We start from the raw sequence: 23,355 nt of genomic DNA, 5'->3' as shown, positions 1-23,355 counted from the left end.
TATTTGGAAAAAATTTTTTATGTTCAATTTGCTAGCAGTCCCCAGGTCTGGTTCTGATTAGTGTTTGCATTTTAATATGGGATAGGATAGGAGTGTTTAGAAACATGGGCTCTGGAGCTGCATTGGCTGATTTTGAATTCCATCTCCACTCCAGCTCTGTGTGACCTAAACTTCTTGGGCCTCAGTTTTCTATACCTAAAATGGGAATAATAAAATTACCTGCTTTGTGGGATTATTATGAGGAACAAGTAATTTAATGTATGTAAATCTCTTAAAGCAGTTTCTAGCATACAATAAACAATCAATAAAGATTGGGTGTGAGGTTTTATTAATAAAATGGAATTTTTATTCAAATTGGGCTTTTCCCCAAAATTAGTTAGGGTTTTACTTTATTCTTCTAATTTTATGGAAACAACACCAAACCTACCTGAATTTCTGCCAATAAATCAGTAGGAAAATAGTCAAAAGAACCAGTAAACTCTACCAGCAATAGTAAAACCTGCAGAAGACATTACTTTTCCCTCTGGGGCTGTTGACCAGTGTTATGGTCCTTATGAAGTCACAATGGATTTATCTTGTGGGTGATTTTTTTTTTCCCCTTGGAAACTTGGTTTTGATTCATTTAAAATGTTATTGTTAAGTGTGTTTTGTACTTTTACTCAGCATAAAATAAAATTCCGTTTCTTCTTGTGCCAAAGTTTTATTTCAGCCTCATCATAGTAGAGGTTAAACCTCTCAGATTTCCATGTCCTAAATTTTGTTGATATTTAATATTTTTCAAGTTAAGGGGTCATTAACAGGAGATTTGACTTGATTTTAAATAAATCAATCAGCAAATAATTATTGAAGCACTGTTGTCCAAAACAAGTAGAATATATGGACCATGTTTTCAAGGAGTCTACATACAAATGATAAGTGAAACTAATCAAGGAAAAATTTTGAGAAAACTCTAGTTATGAATAAGTGATAAGTGATATAGGAGCTGCTAAAGCATTTCAATAGAAAAAGGCATCAGGAGAAAATAGAATAATGAAGAAGATGCAGTGATAGAAAATTTTGTCTTATTGACTCTTACATGGAAAAGGAAGAACATCTTCCCAGGAGCAAAGAATGATGGAATTTATTGAAAGGCAGTAAATTCAGTCTGAACATGGGTAAAGAAAGATGGCAGGGATACTAGAGATTAATGTGGATTCTCTGAATATAAGGAGAGAAAAATTCTAACACTCCCGAGAGCCAGAATGCTGCTCTCCAATGCCCAGCTAACACTGGAATCCTTGGATTAGAATTACAAATTACACCTTTTAGCCAGACATTAAATGTTTCAGCATTATTTTTCTTCCTGGATTTACAACCATTCTTTCTCTGTCTCTTTTGAAAATGACATTTTCCCTCTTCTCAGCCTTTCCTTATGCTAAGCCTCTGGGGCAGCTACTAAGTGAAAAGCCCATCCCTTCTTCATTGGCTTCTCGGTAGAGTTCACATAGTTCTTTCCATTTTTCCTGTTTAGTTTCAGGAACAAATCTCCCTAGCCAGCAGCCTGAAGTAGTATTTCAGACCAGCAAATTTGGCTCTGTGGAAGTACCCTTTGTTAATATATAATCACTGGGGTTCTGTGTGAATGATTTCTTGCTGAAAATAATGAAGAATTATTGAGTTGAAAATCAATTACCTTTATGCAGGAATTTATCGGTACTGATGGCCGAGACTTTGTGTTTTTTGGCAAGATGTCCATGTGGACCTCATGGACTCAGCAATAGACGAATATGGTATTATTTTTGAAGTAGTTCTTAGAATTAAATTCTAAAACACCCTCACCTCACAAGACATGTTGCTTTCATTGTCTTTTTTTAAAGGGTGATGACCATTTGAATGGTCAATATTGACCATTGCTCAACAGTCTTAAGTTCCATAGGAATGTGCCTGGGCTTATTGTCATGTTGTATGGAATAATGTTCTCTGAAGATCTTTAGTTTGTGAGGACAAAGGTCATTTCTTCATTTGTTAGGTATAACTTGTACTTAAAGACTGTGGGGGTTGGGCAGAGTTGTTTGGCTTGGGCCTCACTCGTAAAAGTATTCAAGTTTTAGAATTTTAGCATGTTCAAGTGAGATGGTATATATAGGCAAAGAGACACATTGACTAGATTGAAAGAAATGACTGTTGTGTAGCTTTAAATTTGAGTCTCTTGTATAAGATCACGTGGTTTGTGGACTGTTTTTTAAAAAATAAATAATGATGAATTGTTATATCATAGGTCATTGATATCTATAGTGTAACACATAGATTTAAGTCTGTAGACTTATGAGTGAAATATTACTGCCATTGAAACTGTATTTGCTATGACACTTTATAGTTATTTTAGATGGATCTTGCTATGAATATTAACATTTTACATCAGTAAAATGTACTTTACCTGTTATTCCTGGTGGTCTCACCCAAATAAATCACTGTAGTTTTGCATACAAAAAAGCCTTTATTTGTCAAGATAGGCATTTAAAATATGACATCATTTTTCTAATCCCCATTTTAGGACTTCTGTTTGTTTTTAAGCTGCAAAAAATGGAATTGGCTTTGAATCTTGATGGGCTCTGACTGTGCCAATATGGTTGGTTGTTTTGTATTGAGAAGATTTTTTCCTCTCTAGGGTGACGCTGGACAGCCTGGAAATCCTGGCTACCCTGGACAACCTGGTCAAGATGGTAAGCCTGTGAGTACTGAAAGCTTAGTCATCTCCAGTACTGGGATTATAGTGTCAAAGTTCAAATTTCACTGGGCAAAGTTAAACAGGCAAGGAACACTCTATTTAAGACTATGTGATAAGGGAGAGAGACTGAATTCCATTTAGCTGAAATAAAAGGAGGGCGAACTCTTGAGCACAGGGGTGAGCTAGTGGAAAAGTATTGGAGGACTTTGTTGGGGAGGCTAGTCATTGGGATGGAGCAAATAGAGTTATTCTGAGCTTGGTAAATATTTTCCTCTGTGAGTAAGCCATCTATGTTTGCTAAGTGGCACCTATGGAAGTTAGGGTATACCCTCCCACAGAGAATGGGAGATCGGGACACATCTTTTTTGAAGACTACATTTCAAAGGGATGGGGCCCAGATCCTTGAGAAAGACATTTTTTGCTAGTTGTAAAGCTAGTTAGAAGGTTTTTAAAAAAAGATTTACCACTCAAAGGGGCAGAAAAAAGAATTTACAATGACAAATTTTCTAAAGTAAATGTTCTCAGAGAAGGGAGGTCAGGCCTAGAATCAAGAAGAAGGCTGTCTAAAGTACAGTCAAGCTGAGGTTTGGTCAATAGAACTTGCATTCTGGTCACTTTTTAGGCTTTTTACTTCAAAAGTGCATACATCTTTGGTACATTTAAAAAATTATTCAGTGAATTCTTAGTATCAAGGAATAGTTATTTTCAGAAAACCTTTTATAGTTTCCCTTCACATCTATGGAAATTTTCAAGAGTTGACCTAAATAAAAAAAAAAAATGTCAAGTTCTAAATTGTCAAAAAGATATCTTTATTTGGGAATAGCAGAGGGATTGCAATCTAGGAAATACAAACTGTACCAAGATACAGATAAGTCTGTTGAATTTTTGCTGTAGGCTGTATTCGTGGAGGGGGAATGTAAAGAGGGGAGAGTTCAGTTAAAATCACGAACAAAGGAGACCAGCTTTGAAAATTCTTCAAGGAGACCATTCTATTCCAGTCACACAGGCAAAGCTCAATCCAGCCACTTTTTGTTCATGCCTCTGGGAACCGTAAGCAAAACTTCCCAAGTTTGATATGAGATAATGCCTGACCAGTTTATATATATAATTTAAGAAAGTTCTAATATTCTCAGTTTTCTGAAAATCAGGCACTTATGGGAAATCAGTTTCTCAGTCCTTTAAGTTTTGTTTTTCTGAGGGCACATGCATGAGATTTTTCATTTTGTATCCTCTGGTTCCATTTTAGATAGACATTCTTTCACACAAATTAAAACTCTTTTTAAAGGTTATATTATTTTCCTAAGAGTGCATGCACTGATATACACTTATAATTTGCCCCGCCACATATATATATATATATATATATATATATATATATATATATGTAGATATATATGTAGATATATATGTGTGTAAATATATATATGTGTGTATATATATATATACACACACACATATATATGTGTGTGTATACACCTCTAAGGTTCAAGACAACTTAAGGGACATTTATTAATTAACAAAACATAAAACAGATTCACTTTAAAGCATTTTCAGCAAATATTTACAGGTAAGTTACTATCCGAATGTTTATAACAGTAAATAAACATTAGGAATCAGGTTTGGGATGTTAAACAGTTGCCACCAAAAAAGTATCTTCTAAGAGACTTTCTTTATCATGAGATACTAACTGTTGCCATAAAGGTTTGTATTGTGAGCCAGTAATATTTGAGCAGCGAAAGCACTAAAGACTTAATGTTAAATCATCCACACCCCATGAGGATAAAGGGGGAGGTGTCATGTCCACGAGAGACTTGCTGAGAAGTTTAGTACAAAAAAAATGCAGCTAATTTTTGAAGAGTAGTGATTCTCTGGGGTTATTTACACCAGTGTTGCATGGGGAGGGGGTTAATTATACAGGTGAGTCTCTAGAGAGAATTTGTCAAAGAAAGGATTCTGAAGAGGTAACAAAATGGTAGCTAACTGGAGCTGCAGAGAGCTGAGGAGCTGGGTAATTGGGCAATGACGCTCACCTGACCCAGAGGGATTCATTCTAAATATGATGGCACTCTCTTTGGGGATTTTTTTTTTTTTTTTTTATCCTCACCTGAGGATATTTTTCCATTAATTTTCAGATAGGGAGGGAGGGAGTGGGGGAGAGAGAATGAGAAGGAAAGAGAAAGAAACATCATCTGTGTGAGAGAGAAACATGGAGTGGTTGCCTCCCACATGACCCTGACCAGGGCCAGGGACAAACTGCAACCGAGGTACATGCCCTTGACCAGAATCGAACCTGCGATTTCGCTGGCTGGGGCTCTAACAGCTGAGCCAAACCAGCCAGGACTCTTTAGGAATTTTGAGAAGAAAAGTTACTTGATCTACCTTACTTTTCAGAAAGAGGACTATCCAGAGTAGGGCAAAGGTAGGTTTATAGTAGCGAGTATGTGAAACAGTTTATTCTTATATTATTATTTATTATTTATTAATTATTATATTATTTTCCATACAAACAATCTAAACCCACTTTTTCCCACCTTATAAATATTATGTTGGAGAGTAAGAGTGGATGTAGAAGACCAAATGGGAGGTTATTTCAGTATTCTGAGAAGTAAGACTAGGGTGATGTGGTGGCGGGGAAGAAAAGTGGTCCAATTCTAGATTATTTTTTAATGTAAAGTTGATCAGTATTTCTGTTAAACTATATATGAAGCATGAGAAAAAGAGTCAAGGGAGACTTAGAAGTTCTCAGCTTGAGCAACTAGGTGAATTGTTGTGCCATTTACTGAGCTGGGCAATATTGGGGGAGATGTAAGTTTTGTGGAGAAAATCGACACTGCAGTTTTGGACATGCTGGAAGCGTCTCCTAGAATATTAGAGATAGGAACCTTTAGTTCAGGGAGATGTTTGAGAATACACAATTGGGACTCTTTATTTTATTTTTATTTATTTTTTATCCTCACTCGAGGACATTTTTCCATTTTTTGTTCAGATAGACTGGGGTAGAGAGAGAGAGAGAGAAACATCAATGCAAAAGGGACACATTGAGTGGCTGCCACCCGCATGACCCAGCCAGGGCCGGGGACAAACTGCAACCGAGGTACCTGCCCATAGTGGGAACCAAACCCGGGTCTCTCTGGACCACAGGCCAATGTTCTAAAGACTGAGCCAAACTGGCCAGGGCCACAGTTGGGACTCTTGAGCATGAAGATGTATCTAAAGCCACTAGACTGGATGAGATTATTTAGGGAATAAGTACAATAACTGAAAAAGAAAAGGTAGCAGTGGACTGAGTTTAGGGCTCTCTTACAGAGAAAAAAGAGAGGATACGGCCAAAGAAATTGAGAAAGAGTGGTAAATGAAATAGGAGGAATACCAGGCGAGTGTGGCATCCTAGGAGCCAAGTGAAAAAAGCATTTTAAGAAGGGGAGTAATCAGTTGTGTCATTGCAGTTAAAAGAATGAGAAAAGTGAGATCTATGTCTAGACCAATGGATTTGTTGTATGGAGGTAATTGAGGACCTTGATAAATGGGATTTCAGGGAGGGGGAGTACAAAAGCTGGAAATGGGTTCAAGAGAGAATAGGAGATAAAATGGTGGCAGTGACTATAGATGCTTCATCTGAGGGCTACAACGAGGGAGCAGAGAAGTGGAGTAACAGCATGGGGAGGATATGGGATAAAAAGAGGGTTTTCAGAAGATGGAAGATGTTATAGCATTTTCTATGATGAAGAAAATGAAGCAGAAGGGAAAAAAAATCAATGATTTGGGATATTTGAGAAATTTGCGGAAAGAAAATCTTTTGATAGGTGGGAACGTATTGATCTCAGTTGCAGGAAGAGAGTTTGTTCTCTATAAAAATATGGGTAGTTCAACCCTCCTGTGAGCTAGAGGGCCAAGCCAATATGTACAGAAATAGCTAGGTGGTATAGTTCAAGAAATAGGGTGAGACATTTATCATCAGATTGCTTCTATTTTGAATGGAATGAAATGAGTAGATTCCAAACCTAACATCTCACTTTTGCCGTTATCCTTAACTCCTGTTATCTGCCAACATTAGCCTTGTAGTTTCTCTTATAATCCACCTCTTTCTCACTTGAACTTAAAGGGTCATGTGAATTGGTTGCAGTCCCTCACTGCAACTCGTAATCCCACCAAAGATACTGCCTGAGGTCCTGTGTGGGTTCTGACCTAATCACAAAGGGTGAGATGAGTTTTATGAATATGAGCCCTCTTTTCATTGGAGACCCCTTCCTTGGGACGTGCTCTTTCTGTTCCTGGCAGCTGCATGCTGTCCCAACTCCAGGGCAGATACATGTCACTTGCTGAGATGTCATCTGCTGCATCTCATGATGACATACAGCTCCTTGCACAATGCTGCTAAAGTATTTAGACTTGTGTTTTTTTCAGTGGTGAAAAGTCCTGAGCAAAATTTGGAGGTGAGTGCTGAGCACTTCCACAGCCTATCAGCTCTAGTTTGTATCATTTTCCCCCCTGAATATCTTAATGTAAATGAAAGTACTGGAAATTTGTTACAATTAGCCTGATACAATAATCATGGATATTATTCTGATTCTTATTTAAGCTATAATAGACTTAATGTCTCATTCCATTTAGTACATGAACATTTTTTTTTCTGTATGTGTATATGATTTTACGTATCGATAAGCTATGGAGTATTTGATATTCTATGTTAGAAAAATTAGATTTTAGATGGTACTAGGTGATATCTGATGGGTTTTTGTTTTTTTTAAAAGAACAAACCCAACTGTGGAAGAGAGAATAATATTAACATCCTAATCTTAAAGACCTGAGAATATATTACTGACAAATTCAGTGCTACTTTCCACATATGATTAAATCAAGGATCTTGAGGTGCAGGAATTATCCTGCTTTATCTGAGTGGCCCAGTGTAATCACAAGAGTCCTTTTAAGTGGGAGGCAGGAATATCAGAGACAGAGAAGAAGTGATGATGGAAGCAGAGTGAGGCAGAAGTTGGAAAAGGGAAGGAACAGACCAGACTCTTCCCTAGAACCTCTAGAAGGAATGCAGCCCCCCTGACACTCTGAGCTTTGTTCCCTAAGAACCGTTTTTGGACTTCTGATTTGCAGAACTGTAAGTTTGTATTATTTTAAGCCACTCTGTTTGGGGTAATTTGGTACAGCAGCAATAGAAAACTGATACACTAACCCAAATTCTGTTTACCCAGAAGTATAATTTTTTTCTTGAGTATCCCCCAGTCCCCCTGTTTCTTTCTCTCTGTAGGAGATATGAGATTGGGTGGCCAGGCAGGAAGAAAAAGTGAGCCTGGGAGCCAGAACAGCTGAGGGTCATTAGTGTGTGTCCAGGGCCAGCACACAGCGGGGGTGGGAAGGTGTGGGTGGAGCCTCTGGCTGGCGATTGAAGCCATCTGGACCAAGGAAACTTGGATGGAACAATTCGAAGGGAATTCTGCTTTGTTTGGATTTAGTTCTGTGCAACCCCCCTCAATAAGCAATTTGAGTCTCTTTCTCATTATAACCAGGCCAAGTCAAACAAAGCTTTAAATAGTAAATTATTCCACTCTGGAGAAATACTAATTTTGATCAGGAAAATGCCTTCAACAAAAATTAAAGAACTATTTTCAAATCCTTCCCCTCTTTTCTCATTTCTTTATCAGTTAAAAACTTGTATCAGCACAATGTCTGAACATATTTCTATTTTACACTTTTATCATTATAAAAAGATAAAAAGAGAGGCAGGGAAATATTTATGTTCTGCTAGGTAATCAGAGTAGTACCACCATTAAAGACATCATACTGATACGACATCGATTTTTTAAAAGAAGACCATATGTAGAAGCATATAATAGGACTATTCTATGATTTTGTAGAAGTTTATATTTTTACAGTGCTCATTTCTGTTTCCTGTCATTATTAATTACTCTTCATGAAGTAAAGTACTTTACTGACCAAAGTTTTAGCTGGTTGGTGGAGAGACCTGCGGCTGTTTTGCCCTCTGCTTTGCTTTTTTTTTCTTTTGTAACTCATCTTTATTGTTGAATGTATTACAGATGTTTCTCTGTTTTTTCCTGATTGACCCCCTCCTCCTCAATCCTGCCCCGTCCTGCCTTCCTCACACTATTGTCAGTGTCCATTGGTTATGTATATATGCATAGAGGTTCTTTGGTTTATCTCATCCCACCCTCCCTCCCCCTTTCCCTTTGGGTTCATCAGTCTAGCATCCAGTTTGTATTTCTTAATCACTTCATCTTTCTCACCCAGGCCCCCATCCCCCATCCATCTGGCAAGCAACAAAAAGTTCTCTGTATTTATGAATCTGTTTCTGTCCTGCTTGCTCATTTTGTTTGTAGATTCAATTGTTGATAGATATGTATTAATTGCCATTTTATTGCTCATATTTTTGTTCTTTTTTGCCTTCAAGAAGACCCTTCAACATTTCATGTAATACTGGTTGGGTGGTGATGAATTCCTTTAACTTTTTCTTGTCTGGGAAACTCTTGATATGTCCATCGATTTTAAATGATAGCTTTGCAGGATAGAACAATCTTGGTTGTAGGTCATTGCTTTTAAAAGTTGCTTTCCTACTAAGGGCTCCTCTTTCTTAGTCTGGAAAATGAGAACATGACTCCAGATGAGACCTAGGTTCTCTCCAATACTGAGAGTCCATAAAGGCCACCATATTTGCTAAGAAAGGTAAGGTAGACTAAGCTGCGGAATTCTGGAGACGATTTTTTCTATCATTGGCCTTAAGCAATGATTCAGGAAGACAGAGTGTGCTGCTACCAATAGACATAAGAGTGGGTCACACTCAGTGATGCAGCGCTCCCCCCCCCACCTCCGCCTCCCTCAGTGTGCCCCTTAGTGGTCTACAGATTCCAAAATGGGCTTGCTTACTAGGGAGGGTTAAACCTTATGGAAGTGGTAGTCAGCACAGATGGGGAATTTCAGAGTTACATGACTTTATCAAACCATGAATGAAAAGAGAGGGTAGTGCCCGGCTAGTATGAGATGAAGTTGTACAAACAGGAGAGTTGGAGTAGAGTTCTTGAGGCCATTGTGATGACTTTGGCTTTTATTTATTTATTTTTTTGTTTTTTTTTTTTGTTTTTTTTTTTTATCCTCACCCGAGGATATTTTTCCATTTTTTGTACAGATAGAGTGGGAGGGAGAGAGAGGAAGGGAGAGAGAGAGAGAAACATCGACGTGAAGGGACACATTGAGTGGCTGCCACCCGCACGACCAACCAGGGCCGGGGACAAACTGCAACCGAAGTACGTGCCCTTAGCGGGAACCGAACCCGGGTCTCTCCGGACCGCAGGCCGACGCTCTAACCGCTGAGCCAAACTGGCCAGGGCGTGACTTTGGCTTTTAGTTGGAGTGAACTCAGGAACCACTGTAGGGTCTTGAGTAAAGGATTGATGTGATATAACATATTTCAAAAGGAGAATGTACAACTTAAGGTAACATCATTTTAGTTTATCAGTGAGACTCTCATGAGGGTGTGTGTGTGTGTGTGTGTGTGTGTGTGTGTGTGTTTTAAGGAGTGGGAGACAGTGAGACAATAAACCCTTTTGCTAAGGAAACCAAATTAAGGTGAAGTGAGAGTTCAGGTAGAAAGGATGCTTTTTATATACTCCATAATTAAGCTTCCTCTTATAATTCTATTTTCCAAGCCAAATAATATCCATTTCTTTGGCTTTTATTCTAATGTATTCCATTTTCCAGTCTTTAATCTTCATGGCTCTCAGCCCTAAACTCCCCAGCTCTTAAACTGTGGCGTCTACAATTGGCACATATTCAGTGAAGAGTCTGAAAAGAGAAAAGCATAAAAAGCTTATCTCTTGGGTCCTGTTGTTCTACTACTGATTATTCACCCCCTGTCAAGCATTCTCTGCAAGTCTCAGTGCCAGTGCTCCCTACACACACTTTCCTCTTATTCTACCATCATTTGTGAGTATTTTAAAACAGCATCTCTCGTTTGGATTATATCTGAAGTTCAGTAAATCCTCCCCTATGGCTGTCTTCTGAGGTCTACTCTTCCAGTTACTCTCCTCTGAATGAAATCCAGACCCTACACATCCCTAACGTGTAGTATCCTAAACCAAATCCAAAAGCAGGGCTGTCATCTTTCTTAATATAGACATTATATGTTTACTAACGATGCCAAAACTTGCATCATCCTTTTAGGCATCCCCATCACATATGTTGATCCCTTTTCACCAAGGTTAAATTTAAATAACATCTCCCAGGCAAATAAGAGCCATATGTTTACTCCAGTTGAATTTCACAATGTTAAAATAGCCATTCTCCAAGTTTTCCAAAATCTTTTTAGATATTCATGTCACCCCAAACACCAAAATAAATTTCAAAAATAAAATCAAGAATTAAAAAAAAATAAACCATAAAAAAGAAAATGAATATTGAGTATCTTGTACTCAAAACAACTACAAACAAAAAACACTGGAAGAAACTATAAGAGAGAACATTTAATTGTGGGAAAATTTTACATTTCTAAAAACTAAAAACAAAATTATAAACCAAATAAATAGAAGAAATATTTACAACAAATAGATAGATGATAGATAGATAGATAGATAGACAAACAGACAAAAGGATGAATTCTCTTCAAGTATAAGAAGCTCTTATTAATTTTTATGTACAATACCATCACCCCTCCAGAAAAAGAGTAACAGGCAAGAAAAGCACTTCCAGAAAGGAAGCTCACCCTGCATGTCAGACTTCTGTATTCAACTATCCACTGAAAATTTCTACTTGAACATCTAACATAAAAAGTTATTATATCCAAAGCCAAACTCCTGATTTCTCTTGCCCAGTTTTCTCTCTCCCATCCTTCCACATCTCACTGGTGTCTCTTTTGACTTCTCTCTTAAATTTGCATTTAGTAGATCAACAAATCCTGTCCGTTTAAACGTCAAAATACCCCCAGACTGTAAGTAGTAGTTCTCTTCACCTCACTACCATCTGTCCTCCATCATCTCACTCCTGGGTTATTTCAAGAGCCTCCTGACTGATCTCACTGCTTTTGCCCTCATCACCCTAAAATTTATTCTCAGTTCAAAAAGCAGAGCAATTTTCAACAATGAAATCAGCTTAATATAACTTTAACTGTAACCTTACTTGGGAACGAGATAATTTACTTAAATTTAATTAAATTCTATGTATCTAAGAACCAAACTATATCTGTAGATATAATTTGCCAAAGGCAGATGATATTATTCTTTCATGTGCCTTGCTCAAGGCTAATTATTAATGAAAAGCGGCTGATGTTGCTTTGTATGTATCACCCATCCACCTTTATCTAAGGGAGGGAGGATTAAATTTAAATTTTATTTATAGTAAGTATAAATTGCTTTAATTTGAACTAACAGTTCTTTATTTTTCCCTCACAGAAGTATATAGCTTCTGATTGTCAAATATAAATTGTTTATCTTAGTCCATAAAAATATTTTTTAAAATTCTGTACGACTGTCTGTTTTGCAATCAATTAAATGATGTTATCCTTCAGTGTCTCTCCCTCAGTCAGTGATAGTAATCAGCCATCTGCTGCACAAGCCAGAATCCTGGGCATCACTCCACAGCTCCGAATTCCTCACTTCCTGTAACCCATCATCAGGTTAGACTAAATACACCTTGAGTGAACTCAGATTCTACCTGCCATTACCTCTTCCCTGCAGGAACCTCCCATATGGTCTTCATGCTTTTCCTCAACGCCTTTAATCTGTCCTCTACAGTGTAGCAAGTGAGCTCTTTAAAACTCAAGTCTGATTGTATAACCTCTGATTTAGTGGCTTGGATTAAGTTCAGAGTCCTTCCTAAGGCCCAGGTAACCTCAGTCTGTCATTCCAGTCATATGTGTAACATGCATACATCTCTTCATCTCCAGGGACATGGCCCATCCTATCATCTCCAGGGACATGGCTCCAGTGCAGGGCACATTGAAGGGCTCCCTCTTAAGTGTTTTACTTCCTTTAGTGTTCCTTTGAGCTCATGTCTTCAGTAAGCTTCCTTTGGCTACTTACTCTTCGCCCCCCATAGCAGCACAGTTTTTTCTCAGAACTTAGCTCAGGTGTAATTTTATATACATTAATGTGATCTGTTAGTCAAGTATTTCGAGTTAAATATTTAAGCTACCTGAAAAATAGTTGGGTTAGATGGCAGACTAGTTTCTGTATTAGTTATATACATGGAAAGACAGAGAGTCATGAATATTCTTGGAATTTAGTTGTATAGAGCTATAAAGTCTGCCAATACCTAGAATAAACCACAATGGACATTAAAAGTATACACTTGATTTTGGTCACCTAGTTACCCTGGCTGTGTACCTAAGAGTATCTGTTGGGATTTTGAAAAACTTTGAAGAAAATTATGTAACAAAATAAACTTTAAATCACATTTGTACGTTTTAAAAATAAGACTGACATCCCAAATAATTTCTTTGGATTTTATTCTCATTTTTAAGTGTAGAGTATTTAAAGGAAAACTTCTCACTACTTAAATAAATCTATATATTTATATTGGCAGAGTATTTTATAGTATGATTAGAATTGGGCTCAGAAGACATTGTGACCCTAGCACATTTGATGATTTTATTACCAATTTCCATTTCAAAACTATATATCTTTCCTGGAGCATTGCAGCTATGAATCATGGAAGAAAAGTAAGTTGACTCTGTATACTTCAACCCTACAATTTGGCAGTAAGAATATTTTTTTCCTATAAAATGACTCATTTACAAAGAAACTTTTTCTGAACATGGGAAATACTTAAATACTGTTAGAAATCTTGCAGATGGAGGTAGTGTGGATATTTGGACCTGCTAATAATTACAAAGTGGTAAAATTAATGTTGACAAGTATTAAGTGGTCAAAGATCATGCGAAGGTTACAGTGTATAAGAAAACACAGAAACTTGTGTATTCAGAAAAATAAAAACTCAGAAAACTATATGGAAAGCTTATCATTTTTCCTGTTCCAGGTTTTTTGTTTTTTTTTTCCTTTCCTGTTTTAGTGTGCCCTGCTATGAGTCAACCAATGTTATATTTCTTGCTCATCTTGGAAATTGTTCTCTGTTATAATATTCCTCCCTGTTAACCTTTATTTTCCTGGTTTTAGTCCAAAATTTGTTTTTCTGAATTTCACCTAATTTATTCTGGTGACTTGCCTTGGGATTCCCCCACCTTGGATGTGATTTTGTTTTATTTTATTTTAACATAAATCATGCTTCCTTTAGCTTCTAAAATAATCTTTGAATTCCTTTATACATCTAAATTTTCAAGACTGTGTCTCATTAAGTTAAAAGAAAAAGAACAATAGATTGGTTCTCATACTGTGGGTAGCACATACTATTTCTGTATTGTAGTTTTTCTAAAGTCAAAACCAACAGAGCCATTGTGAAATACGCTGAGGCCTTGTTCGCATGTTCAGGGTTAGATATGTATGAATGTTGACAAATGGTTAAATCGTAATGATGACCATGGGACCTGCCATTCCTCATTCATTAATGGTGGTTGTTAAGGCTACAGAAGAACATTCTGCAGAAGTGTTCTCATGATTTTGTATAATAGTCATTGAGTCTGAGAGAAAGAAACTTACATTTATTGAAATTCTAACATCTGTCAGACATTTTCACCTATGACCGTGAAGTAAAGTGAGTATTATTATCTTGCTTTATGGTAAAAAACTGAGGCTTAGCTAGGCAAAGTGACTTAGCTAAAGTTCCATAGAAAGGGAGGGGCAAGAATTGAACCCAAGGTCTTTTCCAATTTCAAAATTCACTGTTTTTCCACTTCATTGTGTTGTCCCAGGATTTGGGGATTTGATTACTCTGCCTGAGATCACTATATGAATCAGAGGTGAGCTAGGAACACATTCTGGGGCATCTTTATGTTACTTGAATCCACTAAAATGCCATGTGTTCTCTCTAACAAATGCATTACATTAACTTCTTTGAAGAGGAGAGATAGCATAGCAGTGTTTGATCTTTTACAAAAGATTAACTTTCTGAGAAATGTAATAAAGCAGATATGACATTTGGCTTAAATTTTGAAAAAAAAAGTGAAAGAAAAATAATTCATTTAATGTGAGCTTTGCAGATGACCAGTCATTTTGATAAATAACTGATCTCCATGGTAACTTTCTTTTGAGGAATTTTATGAACATGTCTTTCCTCTGGGCACTCAGAAACCTAGCCAATGTAAAAGTAGTCTGGTTAAATGGATTTCTTTGACTCTGATTAATCATTCTAGAATCATAAAATCTGGTCTACCTTAGAGCATTTTCTGATAGAGGGTGGTTCCCCTAGCTCTGTCAACTTACTATCTGTGTAACTCTGGGCAAGTCACTTCACCTTCTGTACTTTGGTGTCCTTGTTTAAAATTGGGGTAAGGTAGAACCTACATTAAAGGGTGGTTGTTAAGATTAAGTGAATTAATTGGTCTGGAACATGACAAGCAGTATATAAGTCATTGCCATTATTATTTCTCCCAATTACAATAGCCTATTGCAAATCATGTCAGACTATCCAGAAAGCGCACACAAGGTTTTGAAGGATCTGAAGGACATCCTAGGTAGTGGCATTTATAAGTAACCTCACTCTGTTTAGGCAGGTGCTAACTGCAATACAACTGAAATTCAATTCCAGGTCTGAATCCAAAGTGGTGAGGGAAGAAGATTCAGTGATAACTAAAGAGCTACAGATATAAAGCTGAGCAAACTCTGTGTAGATTGACTTTCTTCTTTCTTCTGACTGTTCTTGAGAACATGAGCCACATGGTATTACTAAAAGTTTCAATTTGCTTTTGGAAAGAGCACAACCATAACATGGTTCCTTGGGGAAAGAGATTATTTATTTCACTCTTGTGTGCCATGTTGATGACTTGAAGGTAACTTCTTCCAATGTTCGAGTAACAGAAAATGTGCCAAGCACTCTGTTCAATGCTGGAAATACAGAGGTCAATTAGACCTGGTTCTTGTCTCAACAGGGCACATAATCCAGTGACTCAGAGTCAGTGCCAATCCAGAGAACATGAAGCTGGTTTAAAATCACAGGTTGTTTGTATGGAGAAGTGAAAAGTTGCTTATGAATCTCTCTCACTGGTGAAGTAAAATGTTTAAGGATTAGGCAGAGGGACTTGACAGAAAAATTTGAGTTTAAGAAATTCTGAATAAAGCATAATGATACATTCTATGAACAACTGAGGGGAATATAGGAAAGGATGATATTTGGTGATAGAAATTGTATAGTCATCATTGTTCTGGAAGTAACTAAGAGCATGTTACAAAATGAGAAATGCAAGTATATGTAAAAGGAGAAAAACTATAATCTATGACTGATTTTTTTTTGTGTGTCAGCCACTATTGCTATTGTTGTTATTAGAACTAACAAAGAATAGTAAAATACATATTTGAAAGTGGGGCTGGAAAAGTGGGGAATTATGATGTCTCTAAAATTGCAGCTAAAAATGTACTGACAAGGGACTGGGTGACAAAAAGATGATCATTTTTTTAAAAAAGAACCAGTGCCGATGTCCATGAGGAGCCATATAGAAATGAAGCTTTTGGATTGAGGACAAATATTTAATTGAAACATTTAACATAATGAGTTCTGTGTTAATACCATCAAAGAAAGAACGCTGTACTCAAACAATTAGATCCGAGAAAGATGGAATATGAATAGAGTGTGTGGGGAAAATGGAGTCTGAATAAGAGAGCTGAATGTGTTTGCAGGTACCAGGTAGTCCAAGTCATCCTGACATTGACCCCAAGAAACCTAGGTGAATGTTCAGGGCCTGCAAGTTTGTTTTGGAGTTCAGTTATCATGTGCTGAGTGAAGAATGAATAGTTTCCCTGTCTGAAAAAGATATGCTATTTTACCAAGGGTTCAGTTTCTGGAGGGATGTGTAGGAAGCAGTGGAGCTAAAAGTGACCATGGCCTCAGCAGACAGCTTAGCCTTGGGGAGAGGTGTCACAGCCATATTCTTGGGGTTCACATCAGCAGCTTTCCAAAATGAGCAATCCAAAGTGGTTATAGACTTCTTTGAAGGATAACATCCATCAAGGTTTCATTTATTCTAGGGATTAGCTTGCATGGCCATTAATCAGGAAGTTGAAAAATGTATTACATTTGTTTAGTCCCCCAGTTTTAGGTGTTTTCCTCCTGACTATGTTGAATATGTTTTTTAATATGCAGTACACTTCTTTAGGAGCTGTGGCCATTGGCTTTATATTTTGACCCCAAGGTCTTCCTTTTAATAAAAGCATTTCTGGATACTTTTATGAATCTAGAGATAGTTAAGACCTTTTTTTCCCTAAAGGATGACACTTATTGAGCATTTGACACTGTTATTTTGGTTTCTTAAACTAAGTGAAGTCTTAGGTGTGAGAAACTTGAGATGGGAGTGAATCCTGATGTGGAGGGTTGCTCTTGTGAGTGTGATCAAATGTTCACTGTTTCTTGTTTACTTTTCTTTAGGGATATCAGGGAATTGCAGGATCCCCAGGTGTTCCAGGATCCCCAGGAATACAAGTAGGTGATCTTTTTGTGCACATTTTAGAAATACCATTTCTAATGAACCAAAAACACCATGACTGACAGAATTTTATTTTGTGGTTAATTTAGGGAACACGGGGACTACCTGGTTACAAAGGAGAACCAGGGAGAGATGGCGAAAAGGTAAACACACACACCAGTGTGTCCAGTTGCTTTAGTCACTCAAAGAAGACAAGGATGTCACCTATGACGGTTCCCATTCAATAGCATTCACCTTGGTGAATTCCAAGACTCGTGGGATCAGAAATTTCTCAGTGGCCATTGGCTAAAAAAGCTTTTATTACTAGATGAAGTGGTTATTACTCAATGATCATTGTCAAATGGAACAGGTACTGGCATTATCCTGGTGCTGTGTTCTCTACTGTGGTTACGCTCTGGGGGATGGTTACCCTCTAAGAAGGCAGAGAACTATGTGAATGGAATGTGTCCCCTGTTAGCTACAGATAGCCCAATATCCACACGTGCATCTTCATAATAGATACCTATCTGGCAGGTGGCCTATTGGCTTCATTTTGCTGGATTTCTCCCTAAAGCTTCTGTGGTACAGATAACACTTGAACTGCTGACTTTCCTTGTTTTAAAGCTTTGAGATTTGCCAATTGTCTTATTGAAATATATGTTCTTTAAATATATATCCTTTAATAACTTAGTACCTCCCCATGGATCCAGTCAAGGCCTACTGGCCCTGGTCACTGGTCCACATCCAAGATGCCCATTTGTATTTGCTTAGATTCCCATGTTGATGTGTTAGCTTAATTCCTAAAGCACAATCTTATTTCTCAGTTCTTTGTTTGGTCCTGGTAAAAACCTCCATTAATTTTTTAACTACAATCCTTGCAAAAGTATGTTTTTTAAATATGTTTTCATTGATTTTTTTGAGAGAGAGAGGAAGGGAGAGAGTGAGATAGAAACATTGATGTGAGAGATTGATCAGCTGCTTCCTGTAGGCCCCCTACTGGGGTTGGAGCCCACAACCTGGGCTCTGATCAGGAATCCAACTAGGACCTCTCAATCCATGGGACAACACTCAATCCACTGAGCCATACCATCAAGGAAAATTATTATCTTTTAAAAATATTGTGTACAGCACCCACATATAAGAAACACTGACAAAGACTATATCTATTTTATGTTTTGTTTTTTACTTTTTTGTTGTTGTGAATCCTCACCTGAGGATATTTTTCTGTTGATTTTTAGATAGAATGGAAGGGGAGGTAGAAAGAGAAACATTGATGTGAAAAAGACACATCAATGTGTTGCCTCCTGCGTGACCCTGACTAGGGGCTGGGGATCCAACCTGCAATCCAGGTACATGCCCTTGACTGGGAATTGAACCCATGACCCTTCAGTCCATGGGCTGACTCTGTAACCACTGAGCCAAACTGGAGAGGGTCCATTTTATGTTTTTGTGGTTACTCTTATTGGCTGGATCTCTGGAAGATCTCATGATGGATCTGACACTTTCAAGGTATTCAATTTTGGGCACATTACTGAATAATAATGTCTCTGACTCTTATTTTCTTTGTTGACACACTGGGGCTCTTTTCCTTAACGGGGTTGGGATCATAAAGCATGCAACACATACAAAGTAACTGTCTTTTAAAATAGTCAGTGTTAACTGCCAAAGCAGGGAGTTGAATAAAAATTTCCAGGAGTTTAGAGGAAAGTTGAAAATTCAAAAAGACTTCGTGAAAGAAACTATATACAGAAAATTAATCACAACTACACACTCTAGAGGCTGTTCTTATCCAACCTAAGAAATCTCTAACTTAGGGCTGCCGTGGTTCTTAATTATCGTGTGTGTGTGTGTGTGTGTGTGTGTGTGTGTGTGTGTGTGTTTCAAGATAGTAATGAACATCTTTTGTATGTATTTCTCAGTAAGTTTTTCTGACTATATTCATAGGAAAGTTTCCCAGAAGTGAATTGATTATAGGAGCAAATGGTCAAATTTATAATTAAACTTTGACACAGTTGCCTACTTACTAATCAGAAAGTTTGTACTCCCCTAACAAGTATGTGAAAATATTTTTTCTCACAATCTTATCAGCACTGAGTTTCCTTAAAGTTTCTAATTTCACCACTATAACTAAAAATGGTACTGATTTGATTTGCATTTATTTATTAGTGAGTAAAATACCTTGCCATGTGATTTTTGAACGCTTTGTTATTTCTCTGTGATTCACATTTTATTCATATCTTTTTCCCCCCTACTGGTCTGTTCATCTTTAAAAAAAAATGATTTTTAAATGCATTTCATAAATTGTGTAAAACTATATTTTCTGGTTTATATGATGTGTTTTGACATATTTTTTAAAATTTTAGCTCACTAGAACATATAACTATTTATGTATATGTTTATGTATATATAGATTTTTTTTTTTTTATCCTCACCCGAGGACATTTTTCCATTTTCTGTTCAGATAGAGTTGGAGGGAGAGAGGAAGAGAGAGATGAGAGAAACATCGACATGAAAGGGACACATCGAGTGGCTGCCTCCTGCACGACCCAACCAGGGCCAGGGACAATCTGCAATGGAGATATGTGCCCTTAGCGGGAACTGAACCCAGGTCTCTCTGGACCACAGGCCGACGCTCTAACCGCTGAGCCAAACCAGCCAGGGCTAGATTTTTTTTTCTTTTTCTCCCATTTGTGTCTGTATGGGAAATGTTTCACATTCTAACATTTTGAACATAATTACTCATGATTTTATTTTAGAGCCTTATGATTTTATATTTTCACATTAAAATTTTTATATTTGGAGTAAAGTTAATGAGCATTCATAGTTCCCCTCTCTTTACGTAAATGGATAGTCGGCTGCCTCAACAATACATAAAGAATATTGCTTTTTGACTTCCGGTCAAGATGGCGGTGTAGGTAAACGCGTCCTCCCACAACCACATCAAAGTTAGAACTAAACTACAGAACAACCATCATTCAAAACCGCCTGAAATCAAGCTGAATGGAAGTCCTACAATTACAGAATTTTAAAGCAGCAGCCACATTGACACTGGTAGGAGGGGTGGAGGCGCAAAGGGCTGGTCCCACACTCATGTGTGGTGGATAAAAATCAGAGGATACCTGGCTGGGAAGGTCTTTCCTGAGGACTGAGGGTTCCCCGTCCCACACCAGGTGCCCCGCTCAGGGTTCCAGTTCCAGGAAGAGAAATCCCCATAACTTCTGGCTGTAAAAACCAGCGGGTACTGAGGCTCAGGGAAGCTGACACAGCTGGAGCCCCAGGCAGCTCCTTAAAGGGCCTGTGTATAGACTTATTGGACTCACTTCCTCTAACCTTGGAGGGGAGGCAGCTCAAGGGGCACCAGAGACATACAGGGAAGAACTGAGCTGTTTGGCACTGGAGCGAGGGCTACAGAGGGGGCTTTCTCCTGGACAAACGTGCTGTCAGAGGCCTTTGTTCCTTTGGTGAGCCCTTCCCTGGGGTGGCAGAGAGCTGCCATATCTGGGACTCCAGCAACCAGGCTCACACTGGTTGCCCCGCCCTGGTGATTCCCTGAGGCCCCGCCCAGCCCCACCCAACTTTCAGGCCCACCCAAGATGTTGCCACTTGCTTAACCATAGTATTGGCCTGTCTTGGATCCTGCTTCAGGTTTTTCCTAAATTCTTTCAAACAAGCAGCATCTGGTCTCAGTTAGCCCCATACACTCGTTAAGTAATACACAGAAACAAACACAGGGAGGCAGCCAAAATGAGGAGACAAAAGAAACAGGTCCCAAATGAAAGAACAGAACAAAACCCAAGAAAAGAACTAAGCAAAATGGAGATAAGCAACATAACAGATGCTGAGTTCAAAATACTGCTTATAAGGATGCTCAATGAACTTAGTGAGAACCTCAGTGAACTTAGGGCCTCAAGAGAATAAAAAAGGACCAGTCAGAAATTATGGATGCACAGTCAGAATTGAAGGAGGCATTAACTGAAATAAAGAATAATTTACACAGATTCAATAGTAGAGTACGTAAATCTAAGAAGCAAACCATTGATTTAGAATATAAGGAAGCAGAAAACGCCCAATCATAACAGCAAAAAGAAAAAAGAATCCAAAAAAATGAGGATCGTGTAAGGAGCCTCTGGGACAACTTCAAGTGTGCTAACATTTGCATCTTGGAGGTGCCAGAAGGAGAAGAGAGAGAACAAGAAATTGAAAACCTATTTGAAACAATAATGTCAGAAAAGTTTCCTAACTTGGTGAAAGAAACAGACATACAAGTCCAGGAAGCACAGAGAATCCCAAATAAGATGAGCCCCAAGATGCCCACACCAAGACACATCATCATCAAAATGCAAAAGGTTCCAGACAAAGGGAGAATCTTAAAAGCAGCAAGAGAAAGGCAGCTAGTTACCTACAAGGGAGTTCCCATAAGGCTATCAGCTGATTTCTCCAAAGAAACTTTGCAGGCCAGAAGAGAGTGGCAAGAAATATTCAGAGTGATGAAAAGCAAGACCTACAACCAAGATTACTCTATCCTGCAAAGCTGTCATTTAGAATCGATGGCCATATAAAGACTTTCTCAGACAAGAAAAAGTTAAAGGAGTTCATCACCACCAAACTGTTATTATATGAAATGATGAAGGGTCTTTTTGAAGAAAAAGATAAAATATATAAACAAATAAAATGGCAATGAATACATATCTATCAACAAGGGAATCTACAAACAAAATGAACAGGTAGAACAGAAACATTGTCATAGATACAGAGAACATTTTGTTGGTTGCCAGATGAAAGGGGGGTTGGGGGAATGGATGAAAAAGGTGAAGGGATTAAAAAGTACAAATTCATTGCTAGACTGTCAAACCTCAAAGGGAAAGGTGTTGGGGGTAGGAAGAAATAAACCAAAGAACTTATATGCATAACTAATGGACACAGACAATAGTGTGGGAAAAGGCGGGAGGGGGGCGGGAGTGTGGAGGAGGGGGTCAATGGGGGAAAAATGAGTATCTGTAATACATTCTACATTCAACAGTAAAGATTTAAAATTAAAAAATAATAATATTGCTTTTCAATTTCATTTATTTGAAAAACCATCACTATCACTGAACTTCCACTTTAATTTGTGTCTGGTGTTGGGCTGTCCACTGTGTTCCACTTCGCTGTCTACATCTTTTCTACTGCCACGTTGTTTTTAATTATTTTCACTTCATAATGTGATTTAATATTGGCTGGGCTGGGCCTTCCTCATATAATTAAAATTTTTCTGGCTATTTTTGCATGCTTATTTTTCCAGATAAAGCTCAGTATCTTTTGTTCAATTTTTTTAGAAATTCCTATTCCAATTTTTATTAGGATTCCTTTGAATGTATGAATTAACTTTAGAAATATGAACATAATTTCAATATTGAGTTTTTCTATTCAGGATTACAATTTATATTTCTTTTCATTTTAATCTTGAAATTCAATGGATTAATATTATTATTTTTTTTGTATTGGTCTTCAACATTACCTCAGTTTATTCCTAGGAATTTTTTTCTCTTTTGTTTCTACTATAAATTGGTCTTTTACTTAAATAAGTTTTCATCTTGGTTATTGTTTATATATGCAATACTATATGTATTTTTAAATAACAATTAACTAATTTTTCTTAATATTTTAGGGTATTCGTTGTATTAAAGATATAATCATCAATAAAGATCATTAGTTTCCTTTCTTCTAGTTTTTACCTCTCTTCTTTTTATATTTTGTCTAAATTCATAGGCTAGTAAAAAGTGGCTATAAAAACATTAAAAATAGTGGTGAGACTATGCAACTTTGTTTAGTTTTTAAGTTTTAAACATCACAGTTTCTTTTAGTCTAGGTTTGTGGCTCTTTAGGTAGTATAAATCTCAACAGCAAATATATGTTTGTGATTGTGTACCTTTGACTTTTGATTCCAGCCAGTACTAGCATCTAAAATCCTGTTTGAGTCATGGTCTTCTCTACATTAATTAATTATTATTATTATTAAAAATCCTCACCTGAAGATATTTTGCCATTTATCTTCAGATTGAGTGGGAGAGAGGGAGACAGAGAGAGAGAGAGAAACAGAGAAACACCGATGTGAGAAAGACATTGATTTATTGCCTCCTGCAGG

At 37.4% G+C, this 23,355-nt stretch overlaps 1 protein-coding gene across 2 annotated transcripts in view; it reads left to right on the top strand.

The window, feature by feature from the left end:
* Nucleotides 1-23,355, top strand: part of COL21A1 (collagen type XXI alpha 1 chain) — a 125,497-nt gene that overhangs the window by 34,905 nt on the left and 67,237 nt on the right. For both annotated transcript variants that reach the window (XM_036249009.1, XM_036249010.1), the window contains 3 exons: nucleotides 2,648-2,710; nucleotides 17,195-17,248; nucleotides 17,342-17,395. In XM_036249009.1, the coding sequence (XP_036104902.1) occupies nucleotides 2,648-2,710; nucleotides 17,195-17,248; nucleotides 17,342-17,395 (171 nt within the window). The remainder of the gene's footprint in view (nucleotides 1-2,647; nucleotides 2,711-17,194; nucleotides 17,249-17,341; nucleotides 17,396-23,355) is intronic.

Source organism: Molossus molossus, unplaced genomic scaffold, assembly GCF_014108415.1.
Source record: "Molossus molossus isolate mMolMol1 unplaced genomic scaffold, mMolMol1.p scaffold_m16_p_8, whole genome shotgun sequence".
NCBI lineage: Eukaryota > Metazoa > Chordata > Mammalia > Chiroptera > Molossidae > Molossus > Molossus molossus.
The sequence above is the reverse complement of the archived record's forward strand: the minus strand, read 5'-3'. Positions and strand labels throughout refer to the sequence as shown.